This window comes from Sesamum indicum, linkage group LG10 (genome assembly GCF_000512975.1).
Source record: "Sesamum indicum cultivar Zhongzhi No. 13 linkage group LG10, S_indicum_v1.0, whole genome shotgun sequence".
In the NCBI taxonomy this organism is placed as follows: Eukaryota; Viridiplantae; Streptophyta; class Magnoliopsida; order Lamiales; family Pedaliaceae; genus Sesamum; species Sesamum indicum.
In genome coordinates this window covers 14,655,285-14,666,942 of record NC_026154.1, presented here as the reverse complement: position 1 = coordinate 14,666,942, position 11,658 = coordinate 14,655,285, and the positions used below count along the sequence as shown (strand labels likewise).

The 11,658-nt window shown below is 32.9% G+C and overlaps 1 protein-coding gene across 1 annotated transcript; it reads left to right on the top strand.

Annotated features, from left to right (window-relative positions):
• LOC105172817 (WAT1-related protein At1g68170-like) lies at positions 5,543-10,194 on the top strand. Its single transcript, XM_020697417.1, has 7 exons — positions 5,543-6,255; positions 6,410-6,472; positions 8,537-8,653; positions 8,748-9,006; positions 9,098-9,256; positions 9,392-9,543; positions 9,993-10,194. The coding sequence occupies exons 1-7, from the start codon at positions 6,053-6,055 to the stop codon at positions 10,192-10,194; spliced, it is 1,155 nt and encodes a 384-aa protein (XP_020553076.1). The 5' UTR covers positions 5,543-6,052.

Below are 11,658 nucleotides of genomic sequence, written 5' to 3'. Positions count from 1 at the left end.
AAGTTGAGTTGGAGAAGGATAACCCGATTCAAAGTTGAGTTGGAGAAGGATAACCCGATTCAACTTAGAAATCCCAAGTTGAGTTGGAAAAAGGATAAGTCATGGCTATATATATTCTACTCTTATTAGCATTGTTTTGCAGAGCAGAGTAGAATAGAGTAGAGAGAAAAGAAAGAGTTGAGACGAGGGTGAGTGTTGTTTTTCACGTGTGGTGAAGACTTGCATACAAGTGTGTGTGTGTTGTACTCCTCAATTTTCCTCCTCTTTGAGTGTTTTCTCCTGGCTTGGTATCGCCCCCAGACGTAGGATTTATATCCAAACTGGGTTAACAAATTCGTGTGTCTTTTATCGCCTTCATATTCCACCTGTTATCCATCTTAACCCGATCCATTTCCTAACACTTTTATCCAAGAGGGGTTTTATTCTACATTTTTTGTATCATAAGGGATTTTTTGCAATTATTTTATTATAGGGGAATTTTTTTAACATTAAAAATAACAAATGGGGCAAAATGCATTTCACCCATTTGAAGTTACTAAATTTCTCATGTGCCCAATTTAATAATGAGAGTATTACAGAACTAATTTATAAAAAATACAAGAATCAATTAACTTTCAAGTTGAAAGAACAAAAAAAACCAGCATTAATTCCCTATTGGAAAATTCTAACCTAGGTCGTGTTTGGTCAAATTTGAACTAATTATATGACTAATGTAATACACTTATGTTGTGATTGGTGTATAATTAAAAAAAATGATCAAAATGTAACACATGAGACCAAATATAGTAACTCATGAGGTGTGAGATAAAAAATGTAACACCATTTATCTTATGAGACCAAAATACAATTTTTCTCCGAGAATGGTGGGGTGAGGGATACTGATAGTTGGTGGTCATTTAATACGTTACGTCAATTTATATTCTTCATTGTTAGCCGTGGATTCTCAATAACTCGAACAGCTAATCACAATGGTGACATCATTGGGTTAGACTAGTAATCGACCTATCTTTGTTTGGAAACAGCTAAGTCTTTTAAGATCGAAGTGTATTTTTGTACTTTAACATATATAGTGTGGACGTCGTATTTGTTCAATACTATGAGTATTTAAGTTGTAAAGTATTCGATTTTGACTTATATATATAAAAGAAAAATAATGTTGATCGCATCAATTTTTGAATTTGGATAACTACTAACTATATCTTGCTTTGTTGTAATAGTAATTTTCATTATTTACTGCAAAAAAGATAAAGTCTAAAAACCTTAAAAAGAAATCTAGAGACAAATTTAGAGACGGAAAATCATTTCTTTCTTAATTATTAATAAAGTTTTAAATCAAAGACAAATTTAGCTACACATAGTCCAATTCAATGTTGGGATTCTCCATGTTTACCTAACTTGCATGTCTTATGAAGGTCCTAATTTTTTCAAAAGAAGTTTTGAAATTGGACTTACACTTTTTCAGAAATTCTTTTTTTTTTTTTTACATAACCCCCTTTCGTCAAGATTTAGACAAAAACTGATAATTTCAACAAAAGAAACTGACATAATTTTTCAGTTTTGCCCCCCATTTAATGTTCTCATATATATTTTTATACTCACTACAAAAAGAAAAAATCTTATTAGGTTTGGGACGCCACAATATCCATCTGAAAACACTCGTCGAAAAATATTTCGGATGATTTTGGGACAATTTGTTGAAGTTGTCCTACAATTTAGGATGAAATTTGGGACAAGCTATAAAAACCGTTCCAAAATCCACCCAAAGTACGAATAATTGAACTACAAATTTGGGACAGCCTCATGGATGGTTTGGGATGGTGTCTAGAATAACTTGTGGGACATATTTTCTTTTTTTATTTGAGTTGAATAAGTAAAATATAAATTTGGAACATACTTACAGATGGTTTGGGACTTAACTTTTAAATCGGACGTAGTATTTTTTGAACAATTTTTGGGACGGCGTTTCGAACGTATTTTCTTTTTTATTTGGGACAGAGTGTCATCCCGAATATCATCCCTTTTTTTAGTTAACCTTTAAAGAAATAATTTTCTTTTTTTATTTTTATATTTTTTGTTAGAGGAAATTTTACTGTATTAAAATTATGATTGAAGACAATATTTTTATAAGAAAGAAATTAAAATTAGCCAAAATAATTTAAATTCAATGTATAATTCACAATTCTATTTTCAAAACAAAAATATTAAAATTTAAAATTAGCAACATTTGGGATGGTTTCAAACAGTTACTATTTTTTGTTCCTTTTTGGGATGACCTTGTTATTTTGGGACAGTGAGTACTAGAGCAAACTTTTCGTCCCAAATCCGTCTGACGTCGTCCCAAAACCTTTCCAATTTGGGACAGATTTTGGGACAAATGTTAGCCATCCAATAAAGAAATAAATGTTATATATTTATATATCTATATATATAAAGTGATGTTAATATTATTATATTTTTCGCCTTATTAGTAAAAAATTATTACATAAAATTAAATAATGGATAAAATTAAATATTTATTATAATCTTTTTTTAATATTGACATTTTTCATTCAAACCCTAGTGTAAGGGAGTCGGGTATACATAAACAATGAACTCTCGAATGGTGTGTAAGTGTAATTTTATAATATTATTTTTGGAGAAAATATAATTCATCATTTTCAAATAAGGTCTATGTTGGATTAATCCTTCTTTATTTAAAAAAAGAAAATACGTAATAAATTAAAAAGAATGGGTTCAATAAATTAATTAATTCTGAAAAAAAAGAAAAAGATAAAAGTTCCGGATGGAAATTGTGTGGCGGAGCTTTATCATCTCGTGATTGAATGGTTCGATCATGAGATGCACGGCCGTCAGTTTTTCCATACCTATTTTCGGCCTTTATCTTTTACTCCTTAATTTTCTACTTATGCTCTCTAATTCCAAAGTTTCATTTCATTTTATTTTATTTTAATTGTATGTTTTGAGTTTATAATAATCCATTTTATATTTATGGAATTCATATTATTCTTTTATAATTGAAAAGAGGATAATTGGTGAACCATCACATTTCTATTGGTTATGGAATCCCATTCGTACGTAGTACCATACAGATCGAAGGATTTTTTTATGGATTTTGATATTTAAATTAATAAGGTATTTTAAAGAGTAAAATAAGATAATTTAAATAAAAACATAAACGTAACAAGCTTAATATCGTGTAGAGAATGTCAAAAATATCGAAAAGAGTGCTAGAGAGCAGATTTTAAGAAAATCGAAAATTGGTTAGTGGATGTTCAGATATCCCTAAAATTCTTACAAATGTTTACTAGGTATAAGCTTTATCCTATTATTTTTCACATCATATGAGCTCGATGCCAGCAGAAAGTATTGTGGATATTGTGTCATTCGTATTTATATTCTCTCAAATATAAATATCAATACAATAAATTATCAGAATTCATATAGTAATGTCACAAATCTTGATAATTAGAATAGTTGCACATATGGATATTTGTCGTTGTCCCAAAATCATTCTTGTCTCCTTACGTGTAAGTATTAATGGGTAACCATAACTTCGCGGTAGAATCATATTAGTTTTCAACAATGTCTCATCCCATATGCACAACCATAAAGAGACCAATCAATCAACAGTCACATTACCAAAATACTCAAATACTTGTAAGAATAAGAATAAAGTATCTAGTCGTCTTACTTTTCCAAACACCTCAAATGACCTCTTTATATAGATTAAAATATATGACATATATATATATATATATGAAATAATGGCCCTATTAAATCATATTATAAATTGAAAATAAATATGATTACAAATCAAATCATAAATCGCGATAAGAGGCACTACAGAAAAAAAAAATAATTATTCCCCATGCTATAAATTACTAGGACTTAAATATCATAATAGAACAATACTATCTACTATAATCAAACAAAATCGATACAAAAACTAACTTTTGACCAACAATCACCATAGATTTTTTTATGATCAAAATATTTGTTATAATTTTTTAACTATAGTAAATGTTCTGGCCTTGTTTGTAGAAATAATGCCAATGGCTATTGAGCAATCGTGATTAATAAGTATCCACTATAACCTTTTATTATCATGGTTATTAACCATAGTGAAAAATTATATTTTTTCTAGTGACGGGTCATAAAATAAATATTAAAAGTCCAATGATCATATAATGAATACGATAATCAACTCGCAACATAATGGGTCATTATTGAAAATTATGAAATAATAAAATAATGACAGTATTTTAAAAAATATGAAAATTTTAAAATTTATTTCCAACAGAAGATCTGTCAATCATCAAGAAAATGTGTTGAAATCAAGGGACAATTTTTTTAAAAAAATCACATGATTTAGGGTTTTGGTTCACAGAAATCTTACACAATTAATACCAACTAAGGTCAACAATTTTGACCTCATATGTATGCAAGTGCTAACGTCATAAGTTTCATTAGGACTCAAACGACGTACGCAATTCTAAGGTTCACATTGTTTGAAATAATTACTATTTATAATGAGGAATTTTAATTTATTATCAAGATTTTAATGAAAAAGGTTAATTAGTGAGTATTTAAAAATATTTTAGGATTATGCAAATTTACCAAATAAAAAGAAAGAAAAAAAAAAAAGCAGAACTATTTCCTACACAAAAAATATTGATCCGGCTCGAATTCAACGATCTCGAGACACGAACTCGTCACAGATAGCTAACTCCTCCGAGATCAGATTTTGAGTTCCCTGAGAATAAGACAAGAACAATGAGCTCGTCGGTCACGTCCTCGACAATGACCCTCCGACACTCAAGTTAGGTTGATCGAGAGAAAAGTGTGCGATCACAAGGTTCGATCTCAATAAATGTAGAACAGTTACCTTTAATTGCGGCGTTTTGGGTCTATATATAGGGTACAACAAGGTAGCATTGACCAGCCACGTGGTCACATCCTACTGGCCGGCGTCCATAATTGGACGGCTACAATTGTCCGGGTCTTTAAGGGCAGACAGACCCGGGTCCGGTCCTTTCGATCCAACCGATGGAAAATGCGCGGATCCTTGCTTAAATGACTAAAACGGCCTTAATGAAGGGCATTTTTTATATTTTCCTAGCACTTCTTCTTAATCCCACATCAAATATATATAAAAAAAAAAAGAGTCAACGGGTAACTTTTAATTTTTATTTTTATTTTTATCAAATAATATTTTTTACAAAATTTAATACTATCAATAGTTATGTACAATTAAGTTAGAATTGTTGAGAATTACGTACTATATATTATAATAAGATATGGATAAATTATTCAATATCCATAATCGTATTATTATGTTTTTACTATATATATATATTATGAAGTTAATATTAAAATATTAAAAACATGAATCCAAACATTGCCTTTCTCTCTCTCTCTAACTTTGCAAGAATACACGCAGACACTCTCTCTCTCAGATTTTGCAAGAATACTCTCTCTCTCTCTCTATAAATGTTGTTTTTCAAGATTGAGGAACAAGAGCGGCACTAGACCAGCACAAAATCCCTCTCTCTCTCTCTCTCTATTAATACATGCATGTGTATATACCTACTTTGAACTTTTCCTGTTCATATGAAAAAACCCCTCCCGATCCCTATTCTTGAATGACAAGCAACAACTTACGCTAGATATACACCTTCTTGTTTTCTTCTTCTTCTCTCACTCTCTCTCTCTAGATTAATTCTTCCCTTCTTCTCTGTATTTAAAGAAGACACAGAACACAGACACAGACACGCATGCAGAACTGTCTGCAGATCAGTCAGTCTTGCGGAGAGACTGAGGCAACATACAATTACTACTGATTCTTCACTGTCTTCTCTCTCTAGAATAATTCTTCTGTTCTTGACTATAATTAAAGCAGACACAGATCGCGCAGTGTCTTCTGTTAAAGATTGATCAGAGTCTTGAGGGGAGAGAGATTGAAGAAAGATATTATTAATTCCTTCTTCTTCTTCTTCTTCATACTCTCTCTCTATCTCTCTGAGTCTTGAGGAGAGAGATTGAAGAAAGAAAGATGGATGCAGGGGCAAAGATTTGCAATAATCTACACGGGCTGAAGCCGACTCTGATTATGGTAATGGTTAAAGCCATAATCGCAGTCGTCAATGTCGGATATAAACTTGCTGCAAATGACGGCATGCGTCTCCCCATCTTGGTGGGCTACAGATTTATGTTTGGTGCTGCTTTTATTCTTCCTATTGCATTTTTTGTCGAAAGGTTGAGTTTTAATTTCCCCCCCTTTTTTCTCTAATTTGCATGCAAGAAAATTCAAGAATCGGCTTTCCGTACGATTCTTGTATATTTTAAATGAAATGAAACCTGTTCAAAATAGAATTAACTTTTCTTGAATGCTTTTTGTTTGATGGTTTAGGAAAAAGAGGCCCAAGTTGACATGGAAGATAGGGTTCTATGGCTTTCTTTGTGGTTTGTTCGGGTAAGTTCTCTACGTACCCCCCCCCCCCCCCCCCCCCCCCCCCCCCACCCCTCAAAAGCTTTACATACAGATTCGTATATAGAAAAGTGACCCTTTTGAAGATGAAGAGTGTTGATCCACAAAAATTTGGCTAAGTGTGTGAAATGTGGTTGGAATTTAATTATTGCCGTGTAAATTGTACCTTTGTAACTGCAGTTTTGGTGACGATCGACAGGTGACTCTTACAATCTCACACACACACACACACACATATATATATATATATCTACCATTAAATATTAATTATAGTTACTTTTATTTTATTAATTTTTTCTTGGCTCCATCTTGCTTGGCTTCATCTTAATTAAGAAATTAGTTAAAGAAATTTGAAATATATAAAATTATATTGAGGTGCCATTTTCGTTTTAGTCCCGTAAGTATCTAGGGTTTCAATTTGATCCCGTAAAACTGAAAAATTCGCAATTTCAGTCCAAATTTCGCCGAAAAATTTTGTGGGTCGTCGGAAAAGGTCACATGCGATGCATGTGACTTTTAAAATTGGGGGCTCGATCCTGATTGGCTGGAGAAGCTGATGTGGCGCATATGTGAAAATTAAAAAAAAAAAAAAACGACTGATGTGGATTAAAAATCGCCCGCCAGTCGCCGCCACCTTCTCTCTTCAATTCCGCCGCCGTTACTTGGAATTTCTGGCCACCACATATACCATTCGATTCCCCACATCAAGGAGAACAAAACCCCTCAACCAATTTTGAGATCCCACCACGACAGCGACTGGGCTTTGAAATTGACCGCCGCGGACAATTACTGTCGATTCGCCGGCGACAGGACGACCCACGATCGCGGATTGGTACCATTGGATTCGTCTCCTCACTGCGGTTTTAATGGGACTAGTCTCATCCATTTTCATCAACTAGGTGCAAAGATCCATCGTTTTGAAGATCTCAATCATCGTCCGCCGCGACTGCACCTTCCGCCGGCGTATTCTCCTTCGTCCGAACGAACCACCTGCTCGTCACCTCTGTGCAAAGATTTGACGAAAGCCATCCTCCGCCTTTGCCGACGGTCGCGAGCTCGATTTTCGTCGTTTTTTTTTTTTAATTTCCACGTATGCGCCACATATGCGCCACATCAGCTTCTCCAGCCAATCAAGATCGAGCCCCCAATTTTAAAAGTCACATGCATCGCATGTGACTTTTTCCGGCGACCCACAAAATTTTCCGGCGAAATTTGGACTAAAATTGCGAATTTTTCAGTTTTACGGGACCAAATTGAAACCCTAGATACTTACGGGATTAAAACGAAAATGGCCTATAGCTGTGGGACGAAAATTGTCTTTTGCCCTATTTAATTTGACATATTTTCTTGAAGTGATTCATTTGTTGATTGTTTGAAATTAAATGAGAAATTCACCTTTAGTATATATGTCTGCAAAAAAACAACTTTTGGAAACTTCTGTAGATAGAGAAAAGAAAATTTATGAAATTATTTGAATATAAAAAAATAATTTTTGGGATGGAGTTTTTGTATAATTTCCTCAATTTATAATGCAAGAATTTGTTGATTTCATCAGGAATTTCGAATTTTTTAACTTGAAAACTAAATTTCAAGTTTAGGGTATTTATTTATTTCATGGGTTACACATACAAATATAAATTTCTATCAAATATAAATACGTATAATTTTAATTCTGACAAAATTATATTTTTAGTCCCATAGAATGGCGAGTTTATTACATTTAGTCATATATTTTACGCAATTTTCAAAATTAAAAAAAAAATTAGACACATTCGGTCTCTATCTTCACAGAATTTCCAAATTGGTCCAAAAAATTGAAAAAATTTAGTTCTCTACTTCACGGGATGAGATTTCCTTGGAACCATTTTAAAAATTAATGTAAAGTAAAGAACAAAAAGTGTTGAATTCTCTATTATATGAGATTAAAAATATAATCTCCTTTTTTCCTATAAGTTTAATTTTAATCCATGATAATTAATATTTGGATTGTTTCTCTAATTTCAAGGGCTTTTTGTGTACTAAACCAGTTCTTCCTGATCAAATTTACAGGGGATCACTGGGCCAAAACCTATACTTGAAGAGCCTCTCTCTCACTTCTGCAACTTTTGCCTCTGCCATGACCAATCTCATTCCAGCCATTACATTCCTCGTTGCCATTTGCTTAAGGCATGCAATTACAATATTAAAATCTTTGTCTCATCATCATCATCATTTTTCATTAATTTTCTCAAACTTTCTTACATATACATTAATAATTCAGGTTAGAACGACTGGGCTTCAACACATCGGCAGGTAAAGCAAAGGTTCTTGGTACCATAATGGGCATAGGCGGAGCGATGCTCCTCACATTATACAAAGGCCCAGAGCTCAATCTTTGGAACACAAACATAAACCTCCTCGAAATGACCAAGACACATCATCAAGCTGAGCAGAGCCACGTGCCCGGTCATAACCTCGTTTTGGGTGCCTTTCTAGCCCTGGCTAGTTGTGTCTGCTACTCACTCTGGCTGATCGTTCAGGTGTCTGATAAACAAACGTTTTTCTTACATTCATAGTTTGATTTCCAAACATGGAGAAAACGATACATGGTTTTAATCTCTTTTTGAGCAGGCTAAGGCCTCGGAGCACTACCCGTGCCCTTATTCCATCACGGCCATGATGACGGTGTGGGGATCGCTTCAGAGCGTCGCGTTTGCTCTTTGCATGGAGAGGGATTGGAGCAACTGGATTCTTGGGTGGGATATAAGGCTTCTTACAGTAGCTGTTGCTGTAGGTGTTATAAATTATTTTGATATATAGTGTCTTTATTACATTCTTTATCCATGCATGCATGTGATCATCAGACTTATAGTTCGTACGAGGTAATTTAGTGTTGATCTGATTTCTTTGCTGAAATTTGGACAGGGGGTTGTCGGGTCAGGACTGATGTTTACCCTGGTAGCCTGGTGTGTGCGGATGAGAGGGCCGCTGTTCGTGTCGATATTCAACCCGCTGATGCTTGTCATTGTGGCCATTGCTGGATCTTTGTTCTTGGAAGAGAAGCTTCATCTTGGAATGTATGTTAAATCCAAGTATCAATCACTACTTTCTTGCCAAAATTACACTTTTAGTCCGAGTTCAAAATATGTAGAGGGTTCAAAATTTTTAGTCCCTTATATTACAAAATTTTCAAAAAGTTTTTAAAATTGAGAAAATTCAATACATTAAGCATTCTGCTTAATTTACAGGATTTATGGGAATAAATGTGTCGAGTTTTTTCTAATTTTAGAACTACTTTGAAAACCGATAAAATATAAGATTAAATGTGTTAATTTTTTTAAATTTTGATACCATTTTGAAAATCTCCTAAAGTAAAATGTTAAAAGTGTGTAACTTCATTATATTCTATGGGACTAAAAGTATAATTTCGTCTTTTAATGTATGGAGTCAAATTGGGTCATTCTAGTTTGGATCGAGACTATTCAGATGTGAATCAATTACACGATAAATATAATGGTTGGTGCAGGGTGCTGGGGGCCATACTGATCGTGGGCGGACTATACGTTGTGTTATGGGGAAAAGGCAAGGAATTGAAGAAGGTGTCCCAGCTGATGCCGGAAAATCAAGAGCATCAAGTGGCCGTCGACATGCCGCTGAAAAGGAGGCGGACGCGGAGGAGGAAAGAGAAGAAGACAAAAGGGATTCTCATGCTAGCTCCGAAATTCTAGGTGGTCTTTACATATACCCATAATCGTAAATGATATTAGATTTTCTATTAAAAAAAAAAACCAAAGAAACTAGATTTAGGTAACCCTTTTTTCAAACTGATTTAAATGGACAAAAAAAATTAATAGAATAGTAGTCATGTAACATTTAATGTAAATTTTTAGATTTTCCGTACAACACATTGCAGTCCCTTGCGAGCCAATCAATGATCGAATTGAATTTTTCTGTTGTAAATTGGATTAAATACAATTTATCCCTTGTGTTAATAAAGAAATACAAAAAAATCTCTATAAAAAAATAAAATACAATTTAACCCTTGTAATTTAAATTACAAAAAAAGTAAATTACACTTTATTCTTTCACGTGGTATGTGTATATAAATATATATATTGTTTTTACAGAACACCGCCTGTGTCTTAGAACATGGTCTGTATATATTGAATCTTTCCAAGACTTTGTTTTGGGAATGGATTTAAATTTGTCCGAATTAGTTGAGAATAGAATTTCAAATGATTACGTATATATATGGTATTAAAAATAATTTAAAATAAAAATTAAACGGTTTCAAATCATTTGATCAGATATATAATTATCCAAACTCCGGTTTGAAAAATGAGAATGTGTGGTTTTCTTGTGAAAAATTTCGTTTTATTCTATTCTTATTACATTAGTATTTTCTGCGAGCGACCATTACGCAAAAATTTTCAATTAAATGCGTTTGTTCAAAAGATAAAGGATCAAAGTACAACAAATATATATTTACACACAGGACGGAAAATTTTACTGATTTATTATTATAAATTTGAAAATTTTAGCTACAAATACGTATTTTCAAACACAATATAAGGCAAAACTCATTGTATTTTCTTTTTCTCACAATAAATAAATATTTTGAAAGATAACATATTTTTTATTTTTATTTATAATAACATACAAATAACAATAAATTGAAATATATTTACTTTAATTTCTTTTTTTTTAAGAGAAATATATTTACTTTAATTTTTTGGAGAGAATAAAATTTGCTGTTAAAAGAATAAATAAATTAAAAAAAAATTGCTTTTTTAATATTTATATATAAATAAGGAATAAGCATTTTTATTTTTAATATTATCCTTTTCCTAATGCCCCAGTCCCACCATGTTCAGAACTGGTGGCTGTCGGCGTCCGCCGCGGTTTCCCGTTAATGCAGTCAAATTTTCAAAAAGCCGTCAAATCTTGCGGCGTCGGGTATGTCTACAAAAGGCATTTGCGACAAATACAGAAGCAGCAAACTGAAGGAAGGAAGGATTGAGGAGAAATGGAGAAGAAGATGGTGATAGTGTTAACCATGGTTCTTTTGTTAATTTCAGCAAATATGGACTCTGTTAAGTCCGACGCTTCCGACTGTTACGACGGCTGTTCTACTGCCTGCGTCCAACCTGATCGTAAATTACTCTCTACTCTTCCTCATTTCCCTTTTTGGT

What these genes read in the sequence shown, in the direction of transcription:
- LOC105172817 (XM_020697417.1), top strand. Translation starts at nt 6,053, where the DNA reads ATGGATGCAGGGGCAAAGATTTGCAATAATCTACACGGGCTGAAGCCG. An exon ending in CACTCTGGCTGATCGTTCAG is followed by an intron (nt 9,007 to 9,097) that starts GTGTCTGATAAA and finishes CTTTTTGAGCAG; the next exon opens with GCTAAGGCCTCGGAGCACTA. An exon ending in TTCTTACAGTAGCTGTTGCT is followed by an intron (nt 9,257 to 9,391) that starts GTAGGTGTTATA and finishes AAATTTGGACAG; the next exon opens with GGGGTTGTCGGGTCAGGACT.